The sequence below is a fragment of the Xiphophorus hellerii genome, chromosome 16 (assembly GCF_003331165.1).
Source record: "Xiphophorus hellerii strain 12219 chromosome 16, Xiphophorus_hellerii-4.1, whole genome shotgun sequence".
Lineage (NCBI taxonomy): Eukaryota > Metazoa > Chordata > Actinopteri > Cyprinodontiformes > Poeciliidae > Xiphophorus > Xiphophorus hellerii.
This window is the reverse complement of record NC_045687.1, coordinates 17020830-17048559: the sequence shown is the minus strand read 5'-3', so window position 1 is coordinate 17048559 and position 27730 is coordinate 17020830. Positions and strand designations below refer to the sequence as shown.

General features: G+C 39.5%; 2 protein-coding genes across 3 annotated transcripts; one reads left to right on the top strand and one right to left on the bottom strand.

Annotated features, from left to right (window-relative positions):
- The first annotated feature begins 638 nt into the window (after nucleotides 1–638).
- On the top strand, nucleotides 639–3869 carry b9d1 (B9 protein domain 1). The gene is made up of 7 exons (XM_032586711.1): nucleotides 639–831; nucleotides 998–1066; nucleotides 1232–1340; nucleotides 1702–1798; nucleotides 1935–1997; nucleotides 2192–2259; nucleotides 2385–3869. The coding sequence occupies exons 1-7, from the start codon at nucleotides 766–768 to the stop codon at nucleotides 2528–2530; spliced, it is 618 nt and encodes a 205-aa protein (XP_032442602.1). The 5' UTR covers nucleotides 639–765; the 3' UTR covers nucleotides 2531–3869.
- Nucleotides 3870–3962: 93 nt separating this feature from the next.
- Nucleotides 3963–27478, bottom strand: epn2 (epsin 2). 2 transcript variants are annotated; one of them, XM_032586709.1, is made up of 10 exons: nucleotides 27258–27478; nucleotides 18804–19515; nucleotides 17068–17222; nucleotides 12645–12757; nucleotides 11674–11778; nucleotides 11295–11421; nucleotides 9854–10003; nucleotides 9384–9476; nucleotides 8164–8391; nucleotides 3963–7860 (listed from the first exon to the last, which is right to left on the bottom strand). In XM_032586709.1, exons 2-10 carry the CDS (start codon nucleotides 19229–19231, stop codon nucleotides 7538–7540), a joined length of 1722 nt encoding a protein of 573 aa, XP_032442600.1. In that variant the 5' UTR covers nucleotides 19232–19515; nucleotides 27258–27478; the 3' UTR covers nucleotides 3963–7537. The 2 variants fall into 2 exon arrangements, with proteins under 2 accessions (XP_032442600.1, XP_032442601.1); XM_032586710.1 differs by lacking the exon at nucleotides 9384–9476 and having other exon boundaries at nucleotides 27258–27477.
- Nucleotides 27479–27730: the final 252 nt, after the last annotated feature.

Sequence of the window (27730 nt, the reverse complement as noted above, 5' to 3'; positions counted from 1 at the left end):
AAAAAATATGGCACTTTAAATATGGGATGACATGACACATGTCCAAGCTGGTTGGCAAACAAATGAAAAAAAAATTTGCTGCATGGTTTAAAAAGGAGGATTTGCACACTCCTACTTGTACTGCGCTAAAATATTTATAAATTATTCAGAGCTGAACTTTCAGAGCCTAAAGAGCAAGGGTTTTCACGTAAGCTGTGCTGCCCTCAAAAGACTGCTTAAAAATATAGGTTTCACACAAATGTAACCATTCTAATGAGCAACTGAAAATATTAGCAAGCTTTACAACAATCATGCTTTTATTCTAACAAAAATGAAAAAGGAAAAGTAGACATATATATACATGCATATATATATATATATATATATATATATATATATATATATATATATATATATATATATATATATATATATATATAGACCTTTTCCTCTATAGTACTAATATTCTCACGTTTTAATTGCCGCATTGCACAATTTTTTTTCTGTTACTGATTTATGTTGGAAATGTCGTCTTTAAGCTAAAACTGTCCCCGTGACGACTACTGTAGTTTTGTTGGATTTAGTTTTGGGACAACACCGCTCTCTTGTGGATAGTTTTGTCATTTTACATTTTAATCGTTGTGCTCTCGTTCAGTTTGATCCAACCTAATAGCCGTAGGGAAACACAAACGTTGCCTTAGCAACGAGCTAGGGCGCGTCAAGAGTTATGGTTATCAACAGGTTTAATTTCAGCATTAATTATAGAAAACTTAACTAAAATACACGATGGAAACAACAAGCAATTCTTCCGTGTTTCTTCTTACGGTGAACGGACAAATTGAGGGAGCGAACGTGAGTGGTTGTTTTATTGCTTTAGCTTAGCAGCTAGAATTAGCATTAGCAGCAGCAATGTACTGTATTTAAGCGGTAATTCTTTGCTTTATTTCTCTTTCCGTCGTTCTCCTGAGCGTTTTTCCTGTTCTTAAAATTAAGTTGCTTTCCCTCCCTTTTATTCCAGTTCCCAGATTATGACCATTTATACTGTAAATATTGTTACGTCTACGGCCATGACTGGGCTCCCACCACAGTAAGTGATTTGTAACATTTTAAGCATTTTCTTGTCTAATATCTTCATTGTTGCTCATTAGAAAAAGCAGTAGTAAAACACTGCACATCGAATAGGACAGAGTAGTTTGTAAAAGTCTTTTGTTAACAAATAGGTGGTGTGTGTGTGTGTGTGTTTTCTCTTAAGGGTTTGGAGGAAGGCATCACTCAGATCACCTCTAAAAGCTCCCAGTCTCACAAGTTAATATGGAACTTCCCTTTGGAGACAACATTCAAGAGTACAAATCCTTCTGGATGTAAGTCTTTCACACTGACACTTTCTGATTTCTAGAAATCATCCTCAACATTTCTGCACTATAGAAACAATTATTTGGCCAGTTGGATTACAAGTTATAATTTATAACTACATAGAATACAGTTATCTTACTGAAACAAAAACCCAAATAAACTATAAAGGTGTAGTTAAAACCACATAATTACATACACAGAGTAAAAATACATTTTAAGCCACTAATTTGAGAGCATGCTTAGGGCCTTCATCTACGCCCAAAGGGTGTAAATGGGGGAAGTGGGTAGCCAGTAGCGTATTGACTGAAAAGGTCGCTGACAGGAACATACCTGCTACTACAGATGTGCAACTTCCTGTAAATGTTCCAGGGCCTCAGCTCGTGGTGAGCGTGTACGGACCGGACGTTTTTGGCAACGATGTGGTCAGGGGTTATGGAGCAACGCACATTCCATTCACACCTGGACAGTAAGTATAACTATATTCTACCCTACTGCTGCTTAAAGCATGGTGAACATTGTCTATGTTATTTAAGGAATCTGAGATATTAACTTTGTAGTTGCTTCTTTGAAATAAAAGATAATAATCAGTTCCGTTTCTTCAGACACATAAAAACCATCCCGATGTTTGTTCCCGAGCCCACATGGAGACTTCAGAAGTTCACAGGGTGAGTTGTTGCGAGTTACGTGGGGGGTGTTATTGCCCTCGCATTAACAAAATGTGAAAAAGTTCAAAGGGTATAAATACTTTTGGAGAATACTTTGATAAACTATATGAAAGCATTGCAGCTGTTATGTTTGTGGTAGTACAAGCTAAGTTTTTTTTCCTGAAACTTAAGTACTTTTTTCCCCCCTTGCTCAGCTGGTTGCTAGGACGACGACCCGAGTACACCGACCCCAAAGTGGTGGCACATGGGGAAGGCCGAGAAGGTCCGTCATGCTTACCGTTCTTTAATGAGCCGAGCAGCTGTAGTTTCCGCAGCTTCGGCTGAGTAGTAAAAACGAGAGGAAGCATTAGTATCCATCCAATGTTTGAATCTTCTTTTCTGTTTTAGTGACGAGGGTTCGATCTCAGGGCTTCGTCACCGTCTCCTTCCACATAATGACCAAAGACATGAAGAGGATGGGCTACGACATGGGACCGATGAACTCGTCAACCGTCCAGTCCACCACTTCCAGTCAGTCAGGAGATGCACAATAGTACGTGAAGTAACATGAAAGCTAACTGGAGTCACTACATATCAGTTGTCATTGTGACTGAACTCCAGCCCGGATTGGAGTCCAAACACTGGAAACTCGGGGAGTCTGGTTTTGAGACCCCAGCTCAAAACCAGAGCTGTGCATTCTGATTGCTTCTCAAAGTTGCCTACAGAGTGATATCTGTGGAGGGGCTTGGTAAAAGCCTCAGACAATGTTGGTGTTGCATTCCTCGCCACAGGAGGCTGTGATGTTAAGGGAGAGGTCCGTTGCCTTGTTGGGTCTACACAAAATGTGAATATTGGTTATAAAATGTCAAAGCCCCATGCTGAACGTTTGTATTTTCAGCTTAACATGTAGTTTTAATTCTCGAGACATGGACAAGTTCGCTTGCAACCCATGGCTTCATTGTGTGGAAAGGTTTCAGATAAATTTGAAAACTGAAAATGTTAAGTCCATTTATTCACTGGATATTCTAAATGTCAGATCATCACGATTAGGAAAGTTTCAGATTTTGTCATCTTTTAAAAAAAAAAAAGTGTTAAATACTTCCAGATTTTTGATACTAGCTCCTTAATTTAAAGCTGTAAAATTTGTTCATTGAATCCATCTTTTAGTGGGAGTTCTCTGCCTACTTTCAGTTGTCAGATTTAAAACCCTGGCTAATGAGTTTGAGTTATGAGATCTGTTATTTACTAATAGCTCCTTTGTCACAGAGCAGAGTGTGTTTAATTAGATTTGGCTTAACATTGGACACATTTCCTAGAATGTGCATCTACATAATGGTTTTAAATAGCCAGGGTGTAAAAGTAAGTTGGTATCAAGTAAGTTAAATGAATGTCTAACTTTCCTTAATTGACTTAGGTCTTACATTTAACATATAAAATGTCCTAAACTGATGTTAAAACATTTTACAAAAACCTTTAAGAAACATTTTAGAAAAAGGTCTGGGAGCATTTTTGCACCTTTCTTTGTCAACAGGACAATACTTTATCTTCTGTTAGAACTTTATCATCTTGCTGGAGAGCGCGGCAGCAACCCCACACTAAGTTTTCTGGCAGTGGCCACCAGATTTTCATGAAAAATATCCAGTGGTTTCAGACAGTTTCATGATGCAATGGACTGAATGATTATCCTATTGTGAATTTATTGTCGAGCTTTACATCAGAGGTGCCAACAGTTTTTGCATTAACATTCACTTTACACCCTTACTGCTGATTGGTGTAAAACCAAGCAATGCAGTCCAGAAATATAAACAACTTGATGTCTGGTAGTTCTAGATATAATCTGTATTGTACGGTTGCACTTTTTTTAAGCATTTTCAAAATAAATTCTAATCCAACCATTGGTGTTGTTTAGTCCATCCAAAGACCCGATTAATTTTGATTTACTTTTCGATCATCAAAATCAAGAAAAGACAATGAAGGCTACGGAGCTGAAGTGAAATACATTTTATTTTTGAACCAATGCAGCTACAGTCGTCCTCATCCAAACAGGGTTCGGTCAGCTGCGCTTGCTTGTTTAGAGGCCGTTAAAATACCACTTGTTTTTTTTTTTCCTACAAAAACCCATTACACAGAATAATAAGGTATACAGAAGAACAGTATGTTACAATAGTACAAATGATAAATTATATTATACAGTTATAATGCCAACAGGTAGAGCACAAATCCAAAAACAAAAAAAAAGACAGAAGTCTGCTCCCATTACTAAGAAAAGGGTAACTAGTCAGACAGGAGAAGGGAATAAAAGGAGTCAGTTTATGCATATAAAGACAAGACAGTTCATGAAGTCAGTTAGTTCTCTGGAGAGGAACAAAAAATAAAAAACAAAACATATTTAGTACATGACTCGGAGGCGCTCACTGCATGGGTCACGCTTTCACTGAACCACAGTGATGAAATTTGGTTATTAATATTTCAATATTTCAGTAAAGACTTTATTAGCAACCCCAGTCTCTCTTCTCTCCCTACCCTCACTAAGCTTGCATAATGTTTTCTAGAGATTAAAACATTTGCTGGTTTACAAGCATGTTTCACACCCGTTCGTTCAAGAGTCCGAGCACAAACACCATCATAGCCATGTCAAGAATGTCCCATATCATATACACTTGGAGCAGCTCCTCTTTTTTTTTTCTTTTTTTTTGTTTTGCCTGAGAGAAATGGGGAGGTCTGCGTTCAGTGGAAGTATCCAAAGATCTGCAGTGAAGCCACGTCATACCACAAGGAGGCGACAACCCAATCCAAATGGAAGTAAGCAAAAAAGAAAAAAAGTTTGAACACTCCACAGACTTAAAGGGAATATTTGAACATTCTGAAGTGAAGGACTGTGAAGTCATCAGTAATAGATCCATAACCTGTAGCAGATGGATGAAAATGTCACAGTGGGTTTATAGAACAGAGACGAAATCTTCAAAGTGGAAACTGGACAGCAACTAATTTTAGTAACTTGAAGTTAAGTTAAATTCAAAGGGTTTAAGCTCATGGGGTCCTATTAATATTTCGCTTGAAAATTTCCAGGGTCAAATCTTTGGATTTGCCCGGACAGCTAAATGCAAAACATTTACCACAAATTGTGCAAATCATGAAACAACCCAATGGGGAATCTTTGTGATTAAGAACTATTTCATGTAATTAGAATAAGGAACGAAGTTGGGAAACTCAAATATTTTTCCAAACTTATCTTTGTTCCACCCTGTTATCAATACTTGCCAAATGCTTAAAATTAAATATGCTACCCCTCCAGGTAGTACTCCAGTCATACCATATTCAATGCAAAATGTTTCTTTGTTGAAGTTAAAATGGCTGCCGGCTGTATCCCTCCACTTGTACTCGTCAGGCAAGAAGGGCATACATTTTTGGATTTTGTTACGTTTTTCAGAGGTGCAGACCCGTGATCAGGTGGACTGATACAGCAGCTGCAACTCTAGCATGGATACATGCTCAGTTAACATATTCTGGATATGAATATTTGTTTGAAATGACTAAAATCAGAGTAGGTTTTCTTTGACTAGCTGCCAGGCTTTCTTCCTTTTTGTGCAAGCTCCCTGTGAAACAGCATCTGTCTATTACAGGATAGGAAGCTATTGCTATAAATTACTAAACAGAACTTCATAGCAAAAGGAACTGTCCCTTTAAAAAAGGAATGGGGAAAGTCTACAAAACCTGTGCATTTAATTTTAAGCCACAATTCATCAACCCACTTTTCTTTACCAGCAGAACAGACAGGGAAGCTCAAACTTGCTTTCTGGAAATCTATATATAATCAGCCAAAAGTAACACTACTTAATTACATAAACACTTGACAAAGGCGTAAATTAGCACAGAGTTATGAACCTGTCTCATCAAAGAGAGACAGGTTCTTAAATCATAACCTTTAATAAACAATAGCAAAAAAAAAAAAAATGTAATGCTAACTAAGTGTGACCTTACTGTCACAAAAAAAAAAAAAATCAGTCGCTATGACTTCGGTAACAGTTGTGCTTCTAGGAGTAACATGACCAACCCATAGGGCGGCACGACAACAAAACCAGAATGAAAATGGAGAAACTATTAAAACACAGCTTTTTTTAGTAACAAAAAAAAAAGTAACAACCAACTGTTTACATTGTTGTTTGCTATGGGATTCCCCTGTGCTATCAATAGTCCTGTGCGCGCGCATGCGTGTGTGTCTGTGTGTGAGACAGGACTGGGTGATGATCTAAGAGATTACCTATAACAACGAAAAGTCCTGTTGGAGGTGAAGGTTCTTCTCAAGGCTGAGACCTCTTCACCACAAGCCAAGTTAGTTAGTTAATAAGTTAACTAAACTGCCCTTTGTTTTAGGTTGCAAATTCTAACAGAAGGTGAAAATAGAAAAAAAACTTGAGTAAAGTACACTTGGAAGCTAAACACACACTGTCCCTCATCCCTTTTAACCCTAGAAAATTCAAAAGAATGAAAGTAATGGAAAAAAAATTGTTCCACGATACTCACCTGCATCCGCTTGTTCGACTCGGAAAATACTGACACAGTTTGTCTTTCTCTTCTAAAATCGCTGACCGGGCTGGAGACGCAGTAGAAGAACGCTCTGATGTGTGGCTGTTAGCATCTGAGCGGTAACAGCAGGACTGCGTACGAGCACATACGCACGTAGAAAACATCTTTCCTGGCCTCTCTTTAGGACTGAAAAGAGCAGTTCCATTTCCTCTAAGTGGAGTGTTCATTTTTAATTTCGTGACCCCCTCGTGGTCAAGGTTCAGGTCAGGAAAAAAAGAAGATCCAAAGTGAAGATGAAGGGTTCGGACTGAGTTAGTACCAAGAGCCGAGGCAGTGTACGGGTGTGCCTTGTCGTTTGTTTTAATCAGACTTACTCTGTGAGCTAAGGTGTAACGGTGAGTCCAACAGTCACTGAAAGAAAAACAAAACAAAAAAACAACAAAACAAAAAAAAAAAGCAAAAATTGTGCAAAATTCCTGCTTTGTAATACACACAACATACACGCAGGGAGTATAAACACATCTCTCATCCTTAATCCAGTGTGTTTGAGGAAAACTCACTGGGATATACACAGTGTAAAACCACTGAGATGTGCACTCGCTCACACACGGATACACACAGACACACTAGAGTGGATAGAGCTTATAAAAGATTAGTTCTAGAGAAGAGATAAGATGCTGGAATTAGTACAGGCTGACTCTCCGGTCACCCCATCACAAAAAGAGGAAAAGAGCAGTCCAAAGGGTGAACAAGAGGAAGAATGGAAGGAGAAACTGGGTCCAGTCCCACCCTGGCAGAAACTCTGAAGTCCGTAGACAGGTGCAAAGATCTGTGTGGTCGCCAGCATCATATTAGGATCAGCCTGGAACTCACAAGACTAGGCAGCTTGTAGCTGAGCAGGACAGGAGCAGAAAAGAGTCAGGAAGTATTTTAGTCGGGCACCTGGCTGGGAGTGGCTTATAAATGGATAAACGGGATAAAATATCTCCTTGTTCGTGTCGAGGAGCAAGTGAAGGAGAAAGTGGGTCCTCCTTTCACAAGAGGAAGGGGTTGGTGGTTCCGGCGGGTTGTGACCCGGCCTGGGGGGGCATGCTCATCAACGGTTGAGGCATCGACATGGCGGGTGGGATCCCTGCGCCCACGCCGCCGCCCGTGCCGGGCATCCCGTGGCCCATGGGGGCCATCCCTGCCAAGGGGACCATGGCGACGGGCTGAGCGGGCACGGAGGCCAGCGGCATGGGCTCGGCCATGCTGCCAAAGCCGGAGGGCATCGGGCTGACGCGCATCTGGTTGAGAGTGGGGGGAACCGGCTGGGTCATTTGGAACGGGTTGGCGAGGGGTGCAGGAGCCGAGCCGCCTGGATGAAGCAAACCGTTGGTCAGTTCAGCAGAAATATCAGAACGGGAGGCTTGTTTATACCTGCTTTTTGTTTTTAGGTGTACAATTAAAGTCAAGATAATAGTAGAACAATGGAAAAACTTCAATTATTCAACTACTTTCATGTGTTTCTATTTCTGATTCACAATTATTTATGTCGCTTTTACTTCACGTTTGTTGGCGTAACGAGACAAAATTAGAAAATATTCAATCTGAATGTATGAATGTTTTAGCATGGCACAGTATGTTTCCAGAAAAAAAAAAAAATCCTCTGAACTCCTACCTGTAGCAGCCAAGAACGGGTTAACAATGGGCGCGGGCTGAGCCGGTTTGGTCACCAGAGAGTCCAGATTGACCAGCGCTGCATTGGGTCCCAGGAAGGACTCCGGAGTCTTTCTGGTCGGGTTTGTGGAGATCAAAGTGGAAGTGGGCAGCGGGTCGAAGAGGTCCAGGCTGCCGCTACTGGCCAGACTGACTTGGGAGGGGAGAGAGGACGTAATGCCCGCGTCGGCTGAAACGGAGAGAGGAAGGAGGAAGTTAAATTCACTGATGAGAGGGTTTTGTATTGAGCGAGCAAAACACTGGACTTGCATCTCTCTAGTGTAAATATTTCTTGCATATTAATCCTCTGCTCCACTACACACAAACAAGTGTCTCCATCTGCACTTAAGAACTTCTATTCACAATGGCGTATATAAAAGATGATGCTATTATGAGGGATATCAGAGGCAGACAGACTGGCTGTTATTGGTGGCAACAGTCAGACGGCAGTGGAGACGTTCGTTAGTGCATTAATCCAACCTCAACATGCCTGCAAACACAAGGAAATGTGAGAGACAAAAACCGCCGTCACGCAGCAGGAAGTTCGACACCGTCTCCACAAATTCAAATGAGGAGATCAAACTGATTTAGAGTGTTTGTGTGCGAACTGCTAATGCACTTTGATGTTTATTTCAGTCGGTACTGAAAAATATCTATCGAAGAAAGGTGTTTTCTTCTCTTCAGGTTCTTTTCGTTTTTCCTCGGTGTTTATTATAGTGTTGAGCTAAAGCTTAGACCCAGCCACCAAAATCCCTTCACACCCTTCAAAAACTAAGAAAAAACACTTAGATGGAAATCCATTCAGAACCTGGTTTGAGTTTAAATTTGTTCATTTTGATTCCAATTTACATGAAATATCACAGATCTGAGCAGGTTTCCATAATTTAGCCTGACAGAGGGGCCAACAACGGACACAAATAAATAAAAGCGTCACAGTGATATGAAAAAAAAAACAAACAGACTTGAGCCAGGCAGCCAGAGAAAGAATGTCTTTTGCCATGTAAAGTCAATTTCAAACGCTGCCTTCGCTCAAGTCCGTTGGTACATTTATAGAAAGACGAGACAGTGTGTCTGTGCCCCCCCGCAGAGAGGCTACGTCTGCTGAGGGGCATTTTCTGAGACACCGAGGGAAAGAAAAACACACACTCCGTGTCATTAGATGGACGAAGACAGGGTGAGTACCAGTGGGGACAGAGGAGGAAGAGCGCAGGTTGTCAAACTCTGAGAAGTCTTCCTTGGATGTACCATTGGATGTACTGAACAGGTCAAAGTTACCTGGAGGGAGACAAACCCATTCACACAAACACGTCTAACACACACAAAAGACGACAACAACTCACCAAGTGAACAAAAATTGCGTGTACAGCAGAAACGGAACACAGACGAATGGAGACGTTACGAGTACAAATGTGTGTGGAGGTAAGTGAATAATATATTAACCCATAAAGCATGCAGGTGGATGTAATCCTGTTTATTTCTGTACAGCTCATGAGTTCAGAGGTCACCTGTCTACTGGGAGATTCTCTAATATTCACAGATGGTTGATGATTAACTAAATACTAAAATTAAAAGCTTCTTTTTGATTATTAGGTGAATGAAATGTGTGTGCTTATAAGTGGAAATAATAATAATAATAAAAACAAAAACTATACCTGTGTTGGAGGTTTTAGGGCGGCCAGCTCCAGACCCCCAGGGGTCGGACGCCGGAGCGGAGTTTGCCCAGGGGTCGCTGGCCTTCATGGCAGGCAGAGATGCAGGAGCAGCCCAGGGGTCGGGTGGCACCGACGGCCGAGGGGCAGAGCCTGGGAAGAGGGGCGAGTAAAAATAAAAATGTTTTTCTCTCTGCATAAACAAGCTCTGGTAGGGAGATGGGATATTTTTAAGTTGACCAAAATCTAAATGCATATATACATTAAAAAAAAAAGTCATAATATTACCAGAACAAAAGACGCAACTTTATCAGAACAAACCTTCAGTGAGCAAAAATAAATGATTTATTAGGATCTGGTGTGATCAGCTCAGTTCGTGTGGTTCTTTCATCAACATTGACTTGGTTGTTTGCACAATTGTTTCAAAGTAATATTACTGATAATGCAATGCTGATGTGTTAAAAGATATGTCTAGTAAGTATTATTTGTAAAAACTATATGAAATAATAACTTCACAAGATGTTTTAATTATTTTTTTAATTATTATTTTTTCCATGTTAGAGCTCTAATATTACAACCTTATTCTGGTAATTAAAGAAAATCTTAGCCTGACTAATATTCCATCATGGAGTTGCACTTTATTTAAAGTTAAAATAAATAGGAACTTTAAAACACTCTTGTCAAACAAGAAGTTCTGCCTTAGGCATGCTGACATCACCCTGAACTGTAGAAACCCAAGGAGTGTACTACTACTACTAATAATAATAAATATATAAAAATCCAAGTTTTCCAAAAATGAAATTTTCACAAACCAAAAATTGGATTAATTGATGAAAACCGATTTGTCGCTCAGCCATGCTGTCTTGTTACAGTGGTAAATGGCTGCCATCGGGTAAATGCAGCCAAAGATGAGGACCATTTTTAAAAAGGAAACATTCTCCGGCTCCTCAAAAGCAGCAATATACCTGCTGTCAGCAGAAAAGTACCAGAACCCAACGATGTTATGTGCAAAATAAACAAAAAAAAGCACATTTGACTGTAACAGGGTGTGCAGCATAACAAGATGGGGGAGCCAACATGGCCTATTAGTGTGAGCTTAATGGACATATCCTGCTCCCTGTTGCTTGACTGAAGCTAGTGTTACACTTTTATCTCCCCAAGAATCCCTTCCTGCATCACAAACGCCCTGCACTCCCTTTCTTCACAATCTCTTCCTCTAACTCGCTCCCTGCTCCCAGAGCAGCAATGCTGCCGAGCCAGCCGAGCCGCATTCCGATTAAACAAAGACTCACAGTCCAGAGAGCTGCAGGTGGAGAGCAGCGATGCCTTTCACACACACACACATAGACACACACACACACACACAGCCACTTTACTCTGTTCCTCTCCAGAATGACAGTAAGGATGTGGACCTTTCCCAGTAAGAATGTGTGTGTGTGTTTACCATAAGGCTGCCACGGGTCTCCTGATGCAGCTGCAGCTCCGGCTCCAGCCCCGCCCCCCATTCCCCAGGGGTCAGACTTGGGACCCGGCTCAGGGACATCCATTAGATCCATCAAAGATGACTGTGGCTACAAATAAAGAAGAAGGAAGAAAGAAGAGTTTAGGAAGCTGGGAAAAACGATGAAAAAACAAAAATTCACTGAAATAATAATTGGGTTCTGTTCGGCATGTACAGCACAAATCACCAGCCAGACACACTCCTTCCAGTCAGACATCAGCAAAGTAAAGAACACACAGACAGATAAAGCTGTTTCAAGAGCATATTTGAGTAAATGTAACAACTGAGTTACCAAGGCTGTGAGATTCCACGCGAGTCTTACCTCTTTCTTCTTCTTGGGGAGCTTTGCTGAGCCTGGACCTTCTTTCTTACTCTCCTCCAAGGCCATCTGTAGTCTCAGGTCGTCACCTCTGCGTAGGCGCTCCTCCTAAACACACACCGAGTCTGAATTAACCAGCCAGCGTACGTCTTGAACCAGAGGTGTCCAAACTGTGGCCGGGGGGCCATTTGTGGACTCTGAATGATACAAATTTGTCCCATCAGTGCAGGTGGCTGATGCAGATGAAGACTTTTTCGCCCTAATTAGGCCGGACAAACTGCATACCCCACGAATTAAAATCGTCTCACAACAATGTCAGATTTAACACAAAGTATTCATCTATTAATAACCGAGTTTTCTGTTTTCTCTTTAACTTCATGAGAAACAGGAACACATCTTTCCATTGAGTTAATCTCTGAAATAGATCTTGGCACACCTAAACCTGCTTTTAATTACATTATGTAGAACTTTGCTGAGTACAGTAAGTGTTAAAAAAAAGATAGTGACATAAATTATGTTTATATTGCTGAGAAAACTTTTTTTTCCAGATTTCTTCAATAAAGCTCAAAGTTGTAAAGCAAGCAAACAAGCAAAACCTTCTGCAGTTTTGTATTTATGAAGACTGACTCATCTTTTTCCTTCGAAAGGACCTATTTTATTTGCTTAATTAAAACATCTCATACTACGTTTACTGTTAAGCACGTTAAACTAAATAAAACTTAATGATTTTAGTTTAAAAAAAAAAAAAAACATTTTTAGTTTTTTGGCTTGAAGGTACTCTTGCTGAGGAGTTTGGCCCATGTTACAAAAAGTTGAGACACTTCTATCTTATACCATGCACAAGCCACAGCATGTACATACTGTATTTACTTGTTTTAACTAATATCTGTTAGTGATTAAAGTCGGGATTTGGCACACAATAAGGGAGGAATGGAGGCGTGTCAGAGCATGTATATGAGACAATGTGTGCATACCTGCTCGGCTGCTTCTCTGCTCATGGCCAAGGCAAGCTGTAGCTGGAGTTCCTCTTCTCCACTGGTCTGAGGTCTGGCCTGCTCCAGCTCTGAGCCCGCATTGGGAGATGTGGCTAAAACACAAATTCAGATTGTGCATTAATGTCACGGTCGCCGTCTGCTACACATTCAGCATCGAAGACAGCTATTAAACACCTTAATGTGCCAAACGGTAGTTCCATTGTTCTGTTAACCTGAACGTAACAAACCAAGTAATGCAGATAGGGCTGCAAGTAATGCTTTTTTTTGTAATTAATTATTTATTCTATCGATTACTCTGATGATTAATCAGATTTTTTTTTTAAATGGCATGTTCTGCAGAATTTTCATTTAATAATTTCAGGATTTTTGTTCTATATTGCAAATACATTAAAAGACGCAAATAAACTGTTTTTTTTATTTTTTATTATAGCCTAAAACATAACAAGGAATTCCTTTAGTGTATGTTTGATTATTACAGCAAAGCATGTATCTGTAATACTGTGGGTACAACATATTTACATAGAAACTTTTTTTTTACAGTTCTGACTTAAATATTCCTCTGTGATGTCCTTTCAGCAAATGGCTTTTTTTTTTAGTCTGTATACTAAAGCTAATAAGCGTTTATACTAAATTAGTTGATGATTTCAACTGTCAAATCGTTTCAGCCCAACATACAGAATAAAAACAACAGAAAAACAAACTGGTTTCAGACCTAATTTGTGCCCAGACAGTGACAAAATTAGGGACAAAATAACTTAATTGCAGCATTTGACTTAAAGTGTTAAAAAACAAAAAGAGATGTGACTGGATGATGTGCGACAGCATGTGATCGCACGTCTATAAAACCTTTAAAAGACGATAGGGTCACTCATACTTTTATTAGGACAGGCCATGTGGCAGCCAAACACTGCACGTGGCACACTCTCCGTCTGGCCAGAAAAATGTGCTACAACTGGCACACATTCATTAAGGTAGCTTACACTATTTACTCCAAGCCCAGTTTTGACTTGCTGCAGTTGGAAGCCACGAATTTAAAAATAAGGGCCTCTATGATTCGTGTGAAAGATGTTGGTTTGTTGGCGTTTAAAATGTTTTCTTCCCCAGTTCTCTTTCCATCATGACCAGAACTGTGTTTGGTGCGTAGGCTGCGCCCATAAACACCGAGTTGAACAAAGGAACACCGACATAAATATGTTGTGACAGTTTCCCTGTGCGACGAGGCAAACTTCACACCCAGCACTCCCAATATGACTGACATCCACCTGCCTGTGACGACACTTCAGACACGTCAGTCTGATCTCTGCACACGCACAAAACGCCTGACGTCAAATCTTTCCGTTGTTTAGGGAAAGGGAGATGCTGACCTCAATAATTAAATTGATCTGGCAGTCGAAGAGCGCAGCTGACAACAAATCATACAAACCGCCTAGGGAACAACTCAAAATAATACTTATAATCATGAATCGAAACAATTATGATGTACTGACATCATTGAGTGGTTCTGTACGAGTCTGCTGACTCATACTGACTCAACTCTGATCTGATCTTTGATCTCTGGATCTATGAAAATTGGACATATTTAAAATTATTAAATAACATAACTGCATTCAAGTTTTTTTTATATATTTACATCACATTTTATCCTTCAGGCAATAATGGATAGAAAAAAATGTAGTAGTATTTAGTGACCCTCAGAGCATTAGGTTACCACCACCATGTCTCACTATGGCGACTGTGACATTATTGTTTTTCACTATGGTGATGATGTTTTCAGTGTTTTGAGAAGTGCTAGTTTTCCTCCACACAGTTTTTCAAGGTTTTGGCAGGTTTTCAGCAACTCAAATTTAAAACTGACGACATTTTTTAAGATGCTTATGAATGAAATTTAAGAACTAGATCTTAAACTGTACCAAGAGATGGGAAACACTGAGTTAGAGCTTCTTCTGCACTTTTGCTTATAAAAAATTATTTTCAAATCTCGTGTTTTATCTTTAAATCAGCCAGTTCAAACCGCAACACCGGATTAACTAGCAAGAAATCTTAATAAACGTGAAGTTGACATTGTGAACATTTCTCTATTCACTCAATAAGTCACATTCAGTTCACATCTTTAGATTCACACATTCTGCCTCATTCTGGCCGTCTGTTGACAAACTACATGTCTTAAGGGAAAGTGACCGGAATGGATTTTCATTTGTATTTAACAGAGATATATTTCCTTAGCATATTAAAGCCGAGTCAGAGTCAAAAGCAGCTGCATGTCTTCCTTAAATAGCTAAAAACTCCCAACAATAACACAATTGGGACACACAATTGTCAGATACATGAGAATAAAGACGGAAAGATTCAGTTCTATCAAAAAAAACATTTGAGCTCATGGGTTTATTAAAGTGAGCAAAAACGAAGGAACATGGTGGCGCTACTTCAACATGCAACACTTCTAAGGCTTATAAAACACTATGCCAACTAAAACACACTGCTGTGGGAATAGACCATATACGGCATACTGTTTAAATGCAGCTGTGCCTACATGCGGAGGGGGGGGGGCAAGAATGTCTGAAACTTTGATTCTCATCTACTCTTCTGCCATTTCCTGCCAACTTCAGACTCCCTGAAGACTACGCAACTCTAACTAGGAATAGAAGGCTGCATTTTCAGAAAGTAGAATACCCTGGTGTCACCCATGGTGGATTTATGGACTGGTAATGGTATACAGCATTTTAAAATCAAAGGGAAGAGTCAGGAAATCCCATCACATTCGCAGACACATCGTCTCTTGCGTCGGGAGATAAGGAATTTAGTAGCTGTTGTGGGAGGCAGTGTCTAAAGTGAACACAAACTAAAACCCACCAAACACAGAAATCTAACATTCATGCGTTACATGAAGCTTTACTTCTAAACTTTGAATATCTGCTGTCACAGCTGCATGGCCATTCATTCGTTCGTTCGCTCATTCACTCACGCCACGTCTGGACAACAATACTCGGAAGGTTTGACTGGAATCCCAAAAATCCCACGTCACCTCCCACGACCACGGCCAGACTGAACTCCGACTGGTTCTCCGCTGACGACTCAGCTGCAGAAGTTTTAATCATAACGGGCAGAAGAATTTAGACCAAAAAGCAGGGCTTCGAGCATATACGTATAGCGCCGAACACACCACTATCCAACAAACTACCTATATACATGATACTTAAAGTAAATAGTATTCAATATTATCAAGTGGTACATTTATTAAGTTAATATTTGAAGATCTAAATGAATACAATTATGAAGTCTTATTGTGTTAAAATCGTGTAAAGTAAGTTATTTAATAATTTTCTGCACAAAAAAAGTGCAAGTCATTAAAAGAGATCAAACAGACCCTGTGATTGGTTAACATGCAGAGCAGACAAACTGCAGACCAATCACTTTGTAGCAGTGCTCACCCTGCCCAGTGACTTTTATTAGTAAAGTAGATGAAATTGATTATCTATGCTCTGATGTATAATGAATAAGTATTTCAATATCTATTTACCAAACTAAACATATACTTGTTTGCAAATGCAGTTATTTAATGCACGCATTTCCACTTTTATACAAATTATATATAGACATTTACTAAGTTAGTTACTGATGCACTGAATGGCGGCACTTCTAATCCTCCATACGGCTGCATCACATCCAAACCATGCAGGTTAAAACGCCGTGCGAGGCCACAGACGGATGAGAGCCAACAGGCATCCCTGCAGACACAGTCATCCTGCTGGGTGCAAAGGAATGGAGGTCAGAGTGTGAAAGGAAAAGAGGCCAGGGTTCACTCTTTCATTTCATTCTCAGTTCATCTCCGCTGTGGTAACCTACTTCACAAATGTGACTCATGTTTTCTTTCTTTTATTATTTGTGACCTCTTCCTTGCGATCATTTTCGAACTAATTATATTTCCCCATGGACGATATTCGACTCATTATAGAGTAATGTGCATGACTTTTTTGTTGTTTTTTTTAAACTAGAACAGACTAGTCCGTTCCTCTAACATGATAAGTCGTCAGTGACGCCTGCTGCGCTGTCACCGTTTCGGGAGAAATGAGAGCATCGCTGAAAACGCGAGCAGATTCCTCTGTCGTGTATAAAAGATGATTTTAGGGGGGCGATTGGGGAGGTAGGGAGTTTGGTGGGTGGTGATCTTCTTCCTCTTCTGTTTGTGTGTGGGGGAGTGGAAAAGAGCTGAGGCATGCAGCCCTGGTGCAGAACGGCCAGGCAGAGATGGAGCGGGGGGAGGGGAAGGGATGACCTCGGAGTTTTAGGCAGAAGTTGCGCTCCCTGATATACTGTGACAACAGCTGATTTAGTCCTTCTTTATTTGGCGTTTAAACATGGGGGACTGAACCCCGTGGGCCTCCGTAACGTCTGACATACTTACAGCCGTGGTAGGAGGCGGGGGAGCCCTCCGACCTGCCATACTCTTCGCTGTAGGATGTGGAGAGGTTGGGCTGGGACGAGCCTCGGCCGAAGCCCATCTGAGTGCTCCCTGTGGACACCTGGGCCATGCGCTCCTTAGTCTTCAAAGCCTGAGACCTAGCATGACAAAAAACAGGAAGCGTTCATATCGTTTTGACCCCTGCAGGTTCAAATCTGTGCAGGAGGAAGTAGCGAAATAGGAAATAACATGACTGCTAGTCTTCGGGGTTATGGATTCAGAATAAGCAAAGTTCTCAGAAGATTTTTGGCCCATCTCCAAAAGTGTAAATTCAGAAATTCAGAATTAATACAGGTAGTTTTACTGCACAGAAGAAGAAGAAAAAAGGACAAACAAATAAAAAAAAATGGACAGACTGGTGGATTAATGGAAAAGTTTGCAAAAAAAAATAGGAAGACACGGGGATTCATCGGATGCAAAGGATTTTAAAAGTATGGACAAAAGTGGAAGGATGACTAAAAATGTAAAAATAAATTTTTACAAAATATATAAATTTTTTTAAATCAATAAGTGTATTGATGGATGAAAAAAAGAGAAATTGACAAATGGAAATAAAGTTATGGAAAGAGAAAGCAATATTCTTGCTTTTCCTTTCTTTTTAATAGTTACACAAACTCAGAAAAACTTAAATCAAATTTGACATTTCCAGACTGTGTAGGAACGCTGTGTCTTTGGAGATCAGGATCAAACTGTACTAAGAGGAAATCTGCAAACAAACCCAGAATCACAGAAAACCAGAAGATCATCTCAAAACAGCATGACATCTCGCCAAAGCAGTTTTCTCAAACGCAACAGCAATTTGTGTCTTTTTTTTTTTTTGCCATTCCACAGCTATAAAATCTTAATTCTTAAAATATTTCCCACCAACACAAAGTCCAACAATTTAGTTTCATTAAACCCATGGCTTTGGTGTTTGGTAATTTGCTGGATTATGTAAGCAATGTTTTCTTCAAGACATCCTGCCATTTCATCTTCTCAGTTTAAACACTACAGAAAAAAATAACTCAAAAGAATGCTCGCTGCATAAATACTGGAAAGTAAAAAACTTGTCAACATTTCAGTTGATTTCACTGAGTTTTGTTTATGCAGCAGACAGCTTCAGATTGGAGAGGAACATTCTGATGTATTTACTTTTTTCCCCAGAAACTACATTACAAATAAAAGAAAGAAAAAAAAACAGTGTGCAGTATGTTATCTGATAAAATAAAAAATATTCTCCATATGAATCAACCAAAGACAAATTTACAGACCGAAAACTGTCAGATTCTTAGATTCGATGTGATTAATGATCAATATCTGGCCGACTGATTGATGTATCTCCACTATTGAGTAAAGGACTTAACAACTGTTTCAGTTTTTAATGTCAACCAAAACATAAATGCATTAATGCAGATACAGACTCGATTAATACAAACCATTTCTTTAAGGAGCAGTATTACGTGTTTTGCAGCCACATCATATCATCTTATACCACAATTAAGTAACTATGTTACTTTCAGTTGTTAAAAGAAAATGCTGAAAATATCAAACATGGCTTCAAAGAAGTCTGACTTTGCAATTTAACTTCTTGAAATTTGGCCTCTGCTCTTTCCCACACTCTACATTCAGAACGTTTCTTCATTAAGCTGTTTACACAGTTCAAAAAAGTCAATTTTATATAAATTTGTGATTACTCTCACCTCTCTCCTTTAAGGCGCTCTTCGTCCTTCAGCAGTACCACCAGCTGCTTGCTCTTCTCTCTAACGTTGATGCCCTGGTCTTTGCCGTCTTTGTCAATGTACTGGAAGTCCTTGAGGGTCTGGATGGCGAAGATGTTCTCCTTGCACTGCAGCGCCACCCTCTCCGAGCCAGTCTTTATCAGGTAGTCGAGCAGCGTGAGGGCTTTGTAGACGTGGCGCCAGTTCTTCCCGTGGTCGTTGAGCCGCTTCCAGATCATGTTCATGATCTCGCTGAAGGCCACCACGTTGTAGGTGAGGTCGGCCACCTCGGACATGAGCGAAGACGACGGGCCCCACGGGTCGTTGGACGTGGCCTCTCTGACTTTCTTCTCAGCGTCAGAGTAATTGTTGACCATGTTTTTCATCTGCCGGCGAATGGTGCTTGGCATGGTGGCGGTGAGGTTGCGACAAAGAGGAAGAAATAATATATATATATAAAAAAACAACAACGGAGAGGAGCTTGTCCTCTAGTAGTGTTGGGAATGAAGGAGAAGTTTGTAAAGTCCACGTGTCTGTGTGTCCTCGATAGATGTATATCCTTTTGTGTAAAGTGTCACGTTTGCTTAAGAGGTTTCTTCAGGCCAGTGCAGAGTTCCTGAGTCCTCCAGAAGAGCATCTGTTAAAACCATCTCCACACACGCAGTGCAGACAGTACACAAGACCACGCCATCACCTAAACAACACACACAGCAGATGAATGTAAAGAGGGGGGAAAAAAAGCAAAAAAAAAAGTATAAACCGTAACGATTACTATGTGCTCATCTCTCCAGAAGTTCTTGCTGCGATCCTAATTTACACACCTCAACAATAACATGGTGTTGAATTGCATTTATACAGGCAGCTGTAGTGGCTTCCGTTTTGAAACTAGACAAACATGTTTCATACTTTCAGATAAGCACTTTCCATGCCTGCCCACTTCAGATGACACGGAGCCCCAAGTGTTGTGAGAAGAATGGCGTTTCAGCTTCCACATTATCATTTGCGTTTACAGTAACTTGACACAATGGCAAATTAGAAGGTAGGCAGCTGAACATGAGTAATGTCTAGAGCGCTAGCTCTGCGTGTTCAAACCTCTTGGAGAAAACGAGGTGGTGAAGTTGCACTCTGGGTGGGCTGGGAAGGAAGTTGACTGACTAAAATATGGAAAAAACTCCTGTCCAAGTTCACCTGAACTGCGTATGCAAAGTATATTTACAACCCATGGGTTACAAACTCTGGAACGAGAACCACTGGAGATACCTTGGCTGCCTTTAGCACAGTTTAACTGAAATTTTTTCAAGGAAATTACGAACAAATTAACTGTGTGTAAAGCAAATGAGACATGTTCTACATGGTCATTTTCGGTCGACTCTCCATAAAAGTCTCAAAAAGAAAGTGAACAACAGAGACCCATGAACACAACCTGAATATGTTGTGCTCATTTCACCTCAGAGTTAAAACTCCTGGGAATACCATCCAACTCAACCTACCTGTACTCCTGTTGCAACTGCAACAAGCAGTGAGCTTTGCTAATTGATGTGCACAGTGCCCAGGCTAACTACTACTAGCAATTTAAGCTAATTATGGATTTTGAACTTGCTCACCCAAGGAGGTTTTATAATAGTGCGTGAAGAGTTAACAAGGTAAATAAAAAAAAATAAAAAAACAGAACACATGCCAAAACAAAACAACAAAAAATAGTGCAGATATATGTAGATTTAGATTATTGATAGGCTTTTGCATATTTTTTTTTGCACCAATGTATCTTCTGGTTTCATTTTAAACATGCCATTAGCAATTAAAATACCCAAACTGAAGTCTTGAGACGGAATTCATAATATAGCATTGCTGAGAGAACTACAATAAGTGACTATGACTTCATTTGAACATAATGTGGGGAAGTGGTATTTTGTTTTATTAATTTAAAATTATGCAATGTTCTGCAGGAACTCAGTACTTTGTAATATTTGTGAGACTTGAATAACAGTAAACGTTGACCTCTTCAGAAGACACGCATTAACAGCAGTGACTATGAGGAAATATTTACAAAAAAGAAATTATTTTTTTAAAAACTGAAAGGAAATATAAAGTTTTCCCAAACTAATAACAATTACATAAGTTACTGTTATTCAAGTTTACTACAAGAAATCTAAGCAAAGTAGACGTGGCAGCTTTAGCTTGCTTTGACAAAGTGAAACCTATTTTCAATACCTGGTAATAAAAAAAGACAAAGTACAGAAGAAAATCCATTTAGCTGCCAGAACAAAGAGAGCAAAGAAGTAGCCAAAGGCTGGAATTAGCTTATTTTCCACTGATTGGTTTTGATTATTGACTGGTAGCTCAATTACAGAAAGATCTAAGTAGTAATAACTCTTAATTTATCAATCTAATAGAATGTACTAAACATTTTAACACATTTAAATTTTACTGATCTAAATTCTGCAAATTCTCTTGTAAATTCCAGAAGAATTTGCAGATTTTTTCTTTCCCTTTTGATTCTCAGATATACAAATGTAAACAAAAGTACATATGTTCTTTGATCCTGCAAAGCCCCACTGTATGACAACATGTGTTTCCACCACACGGTGGGTGGCAGACAAAAAAAAATTAGAGAAGAGATCTTATAAATAGCACTTTGTGACAAATATAGAAAGTGAGAGTAAACTGTGTATGCTACACCTCCATGTTTCACATAAAAACTCTAGACCATGAGAACCCCAGTGCTGTAGTGCAATGAGTCTACATTTTAACAAATGTTGCAGTCAGGTGGAAAGAATAGAAAAACAATTCTCTGAAATACGAGGTTCATTTGGAAACTGCATAATGCTTACTGACTCAGCTGATCTCGTTTAAGTCGATGTAAAAGTTTTCTGTGTCCTCTCCATCGGCCATGTAGGTAGACCAGTGATGACTTATGCAACTCTGTAATCTGATCTCTGCATTGAGCAAACAAGCCACACCCACTAGTGCTTTCACAATGATTTTGATTTCTGTGCAAATTGAGTGTTTAGACTTAATAATGTAAATTGCTCTTTCTGAAAAACCATCAAGTGGCTACTTGCGCTGGCCTCCGTGCTCATTTCGCAGACTTCCTGCCAAATCATGCCACAGATAAACAGCTGAAGCCGACACAGGAAAGGAAACAAAGAGTGTATGTTTTTTTATGGGATAATAAAACAAGTTGGCACATCCCATAAATTTACTTAACGCCAGGCGAAACGTGATCCCTATGGAGCACTCCCTCCCTCCAAAATCCAAATCCCTCATCACCCGCCACTCCCCCCCTCTGCATCCGCATGAATGCAGCTCAGACCTAATGACACATCTGCTGCTATAATCACCTATTCACCCGAAGCTGACAGGAGGAAGAGAGGAAAGTCTGTCTTGTCCATCCCACCCCCGTCTCGTCCCGGAACAACACCGCCTCCCACCCCCCCCAATACGAGCAGACTCGGCTTTGGAGTCAGAGAAGGTCTACAAGATGTGCGTGTCGAAATGCATTTTCATGAGTGAGGGCAGGTCAGCTATATCGTTACACAACTGATTCTGTCATCAATTTTTGTCATTTTAGTACGCTATCGAAAGTCAAAGGGTAATTTAACATAGAAATCTGAGATTGTGTGCGGCCAAACATCCCCACTTCCTGTTCGCTCATTCTGGATTCATCCGACAACCAAACCAAGGCAAACGACACAATCACTCCAACTGCGTTGCCTCGTCACCATCATCATCTACAGATCAAACAGCGATTTTCATTCCACATCACTGTCCACGTCAGACGCTGCCTCTTTTCCACCTGATAATGTATTAGAAATGCGTGTGATGATAAATGGATCTCCCACATCCTGCAGTTCATAGATATTTCTACAGACTGATAGACATGTTAGGAAAATTTCTTATGAGTAATATGCCTAAAATATGGTTACTTATAAAATCTAGTCACCATTGTTCCTGATTTTTTTTCCTACCTAAATCTAGCCTTTTGGGCCCAAAATTCAGAAAACTCTCATTAACGAGTCATGATGAGCAAGTTAAATATGGTACTATTCTGGCTACAGAATGAAAACCCAAATAATTACCCCAGAAATGACTGGCATACTGACACATAAAGTCAAAATATCAAACCGTGTGTTCAGACCAAAGATCATTTCTGAAACAATCACTTTGTACAGATGTAGCGTTTAATACATGTTTTAGACCTGAATTACACTCCATTTTAAACAGTTTTGCTCAATTCAGAAAATTTATAACTACACAGGCAAGTAATGACAACGTGACTGAGAAAAAGATGCAACTGTAAAATGTAAAATTGTAATGTATGCGGATTTAATGAGATTATCAGTTAATGAGATTGCAGCATAAATATTATTCATACACATTTCTAGCAGAAATATTGTAAAAAATTTTCATCAAAACATCTTTCTATTGGACACCTTTATGATAGGGTTGTCTCAATACAACATTTTCACTTCCAATAAAATACCAATATTTGAGTACTGGCCAATCCCAATATTAACCTGATACATAATCAGCACAAATCGGTCATACTTGTATTATTTATTTTGTAGTGCAGAATGTTAGAAAAGGCTTGATCAAGTCATATTTCTCAAAAAGAGAACAACAGTCAACAACAATAGGTATGAGAACAACTGACCCATTTATTGTTAACCAATGGGTCTGCCTGTGGGATGCAGAAACGCTGGGTTGGACTAAATGCTGGAGCACAGTGATTCTAAAAGCATGTTTATATTGGAGATTTTGGATTCAGAGTGATATAATCTGATACTCGTCCAAACTGTAGCTATACTAAACACTTGTGCTATTATGGATGATTGAATGTTAGTGTTACAGCTTCAAATAAAAATGCAAGCTTAAATTTCAATACCATAGTTTTACAAAGTTTATCATGAAAACCGCTTGAGCCAAACTATATTAAAGCTGGAGTAGGAACCTCACCAAAAAGGTGGACAAACAAAACTTTGAAGCACACAAGCACTACACCAAGAGAATTTATGGTAAATGTATAATTGCAAAGAGTCAAAATCTTTGCGGAAGAAAATCTACGGAAGAGGATTAGTGCCACCGAAAAAAAAAGAATTCTGAGTTTAAAGTCAGAATTCCCATCAATAGCCCATCAATCATAACCCCACAAACACAGCTCTTGAAAAACAGATAAATTTGCAATATGCTTCTTTAGAAGATCAGTCACAAAAAAAAAGTGTTATTTTTTATCACTAAACACCACACAGTAACTACTTTTAATAATCTTTTTAAAATAATATTTATTTAATACTACAAACTGTGGAGAAAACACTAAAACTAACAATCTCGGCCATACAGATATTTTTTGGGGTGTTTTAAACCTCATTAATTGGAATTTATGATAGCAAAAATAAATCAGAATGGTTATACTAAAACATGTCACGATAAATGATAAATGATACAATAAATGCTAATCCCCATCATGTGGTATGTTTTTGGTTTGTGTGACAGTGATAGTGTGATACAGTGCCAGACTGTGGGGGTTTAACTGAAGCAGAGAAGCGGCAATAAAGTCAGCGGTGCGGTTGTTTTTTCTCCAAGGTGTTGAAAGGGTTGTAAAATAAATATAATATCGATAAATATCGAATATTGGCCATATTAGCAATATTAATATTGGTACATGATCCCTAATTTTAATACAACGTCCCACCTCGAAGATACTTCACTAAATCACCAATCCCAAGGCCAAAACAAAGTAACTGGATCACAAGCAGCTAAAATATCCCCAACATGATGCATGGAAAGCAGGTTTCAAGGAATATCATAACACCCAGGCTGAGCACTTATGATGCAAAGTAGCTAGCATGTTGCATATTCCAACGTATTTGACGTACTTTTCTAACAGAAAAACAGCAGATGGGTAGGAAGGATTTAGATTAGAAAAGTCAGATCGGTAGTTACAAATGCATGACAAGTCAATTCAATGTCATCAATTAATTTAGAATTTTCCTACTAAGTTTTCTAAATCATAATGAGTTGATTTGCTAAGTGCCCAAAGATTCTTAAAAAGAATGATTCTTGCATACAAAAACATTGTTAAAATCTGGTTTACGTTTGTATGATGCGTGTATTGTCACATTCCCAGTAACTTCACACTAAAGTAAAACTCTTATTTTCATACTGACAGTTTTGACCGCTTTATGCAAATGTTGCCCTATTGTCTGTGTCTTGTTCATCCAAATTAGGGAACTGGCCGACAGCCTGACATGGTATCATGACATGTGTTTCAGGCTGAATGGTTTTGATGCAATAACAAAATTCTCTTCAATAGATGTGTTGTGTTACTGAAAGGAAAATTCCAAATAACAGTGACTGACATGTTTATTTTTAAATAATATGATCCAAAAACCTTGCAGAAAGAAGTTTACATCTTTGTTCAAAGAAACGAACATGCTCTCCGGTACAGTTGACCTTATTAGCAAGTTAAATTCCGACTTATAATTCACAACAAAGGCATCTTCACCTTAGGAGGTCACAGCTGAATCTGTCAAATTCCTGGTGCATTGCATCACGTTAAAAAAAAAAAAAAAGGGTATTTTCCCAGCTCTACAATGTTTACTTCAAATCCAGCAGCTGAATAAAGTTTTTTTTTACAGATTGAAACACAACCTCAGCAATCCTGTAAGTGAACTAGAAAGAACAATCTATTTAATTTTGTGACTCCAGAATCACAAACTCTGGGAAGCTAAAGCAGGCTCGGACGAATGTGAGAAAGCTGGCCAAACTCCTCTCGTTTTTACATTTTTGGGAGATAAACTGCAATAACAAGTAAGGGAGTGAGTTTGTGTGTGTGTGTGTTGTGTGCCACTTGGCAAAACCCAGGTAACCTTTGATTAGCATTAAGGATTGAGAAGGCAGCACTCAGAACAGGTCCACCTTGTCACACAGGGACTAAAGCTGATCTGGTGAAAGAAAATCTTGCGCAACCAGGCACCTGTGTTTCAGTGTGACAATGCAGAGCGTGCTACATCAAGTCATCTAGCCTGTTTCTGAACCACACGGTCACTTCCTTTTAGTGACTTCACACCTACCACAAACTAATAATTCATACCCTATATGCAGCTCTGTGACCCTGTAAAGACTGATTGAAAACTGTAGCTTCAAATGGAATGATTTCTTCAAGGTATAATAAAGATCAACCTTAAAACACCAGGGAAGAAACATAAGGAGAAACCACTTTGTGATGGCCCTTTGTCCTCTCTAGCTGTCCCATAGAGACAGGGACGGAAGGAGGACGGTGATATGCATTTGTCAACCAGTGTGACTGATTATTTCTGACAATAGACAAAGCCGTGCCCCTTTCTCAGACTAATGTTAGTAATGATTTCAGCGAAACAATGTTAAAGAGCTTAAATCCCAACGTATATATATGATCGCACTATTAGAAAAAAAACTGTTAAATCAGTCGCCATTCACTATCTTCAATAAGGCAGACCAAGTAAGACGGCTGTAGGCAGACAGCGCCCAATCCGAGAAGAACATCCCTTTTTGCACTTATTCCAAAGATCGCTTTTGGATTACATTCTTTTAATTCGAGATAAGTAAACAAATCAAATGGAACAAAGATATACTTTTAGCAAAAGCAAAAGTGAATGACTGTGCCGCCTTTAGGTGATGTGATTAATAGCTGACGCCACTTTAGCTTTTGTGCTAAGATTGGTCAATAACATTTGATCGACTTCTGACTCACGGTTCAATGATGGGTGTAGCACATATCTAACTTTAAGCAACGTTAACTTTAACCATCTACCCGAATAAATACCCCCCGCTCGCTGCCTAGTAATGTTAACTCAAGTGAAAACCTGCGATAAACACTTTTCGTTAGCCATCCGCACAAGCTAGCGAACGACGTTAACTTGTGGCTTTAATTGGGATTGTTTTTTTTTTCGCTAACTAGTTTCCCTCAGCAGTAGACACCCCTAGCATGTCCCCGAAAGTCGGTTTTTATTAATATCACATACTTTATACTGCTCAGCAATGCAAATGAACTGTTTGCGCTTGAAGAAACATTCAGTGACAGTTGTACGTTAATTTTGGAAGTTAAAACATTGCTTTGGAAAAGTTGGATAAAAGCTAACCAAGCTGATATGTCAGCTAGCTTTTGCTCTTTTTCAAACACTTTGTTATTAAACGACTATTGTTCACCTATGGTGGGTATGTAAAATCAACAGTATTATTTTCGGAATTTGCTGCCTCTACTGTACCAAAATGCACATCTACCCCAGGGAGCTCTCCCAACGTATTTTCATTAGCATGCTAGGCTAGTTAGCAGTACTTCGAGCTAGCAGCCAAGACGGGTGCTCGGTGGAGACATCACCAGAGCAGACTGGATTACAGGACACCCTGGAAAAAACAAAACAACTTGAGTCCAAATGAAACCAAGTGGTCACTCACCATAGTTTTTCACGCTATGTCCGGTTATGGTGTTACTCCAGAATAGTAAACATTAAAAAAACAATCAGGCTAATTCCAAGTGGGGAGAAAAATCTCGTCTGAGAACTTATTTCGGCGTTCAAGGAGCTTGTTGCGCCTCCGCCTAGCTGCGTGCTACTAATGCTAATCTGGCTACAGCCAGGACTACACTATCTCCTCCTCTTCTCCTCCTACTCCAGAACATGGCGGGCAGGGTAAGAAAGGTTGGGGGTAGTAGCCGGGAAGGGTGTGACCGCGACGGCTTGATGTGTCAGGAGGGAATGACATAGACGTAATGCAAAAAAGGGACCGACGGGCAAAATATTCGAAAGTCCCCCCTGCTTTATTCACATGGCTCTTAACATAATTTCACCACTTTGTTCTAAGTTTCTGTGCCCTTTCTTATTTCTTTTTGAATCCATTTCTAAATTTATTTTTCGTTTTATTTTTTACAA

Coding starts and splice junctions, on each gene's coding strand:
- b9d1 (XM_032586711.1), top strand. CDS start 766: ATGGAAACAACAAGCAATTCTTCCGTGTTTCTTCTTACGGTGAACGGA. Junction 1,067..1,231: donor ATGACTGGGCTCCCACCACA/GTAAGTGATTTG, acceptor TTTTCTCTTAAG/GGTTTGGAGGAAGGCATCAC. Junction 1,799..1,934: donor ATTCCATTCACACCTGGACA/GTAAGTATAACT, acceptor CCGTTTCTTCAG/ACACATAAAAACCATCCCGA.
- epn2 (XM_032586709.1), bottom strand. CDS start 19,231: ATGCCAAGCACCATTCGCCGGCAGATGAAAAACATGGTCAACAATTAC. Junction 10,004..11,294: donor AGACCCGTGGCAGCCTTATG/GTAAACACACAC, acceptor CCCTCTTCCCAG/GCTCTGCCCCTCGGCCGTCG. Junction 8,392..9,383: donor TTCCTCCTCTGTCCCCACTG/GTACTCACCCTG, acceptor TCTCCGTTTCAG/CCGACGCGGGCATTACGTCC.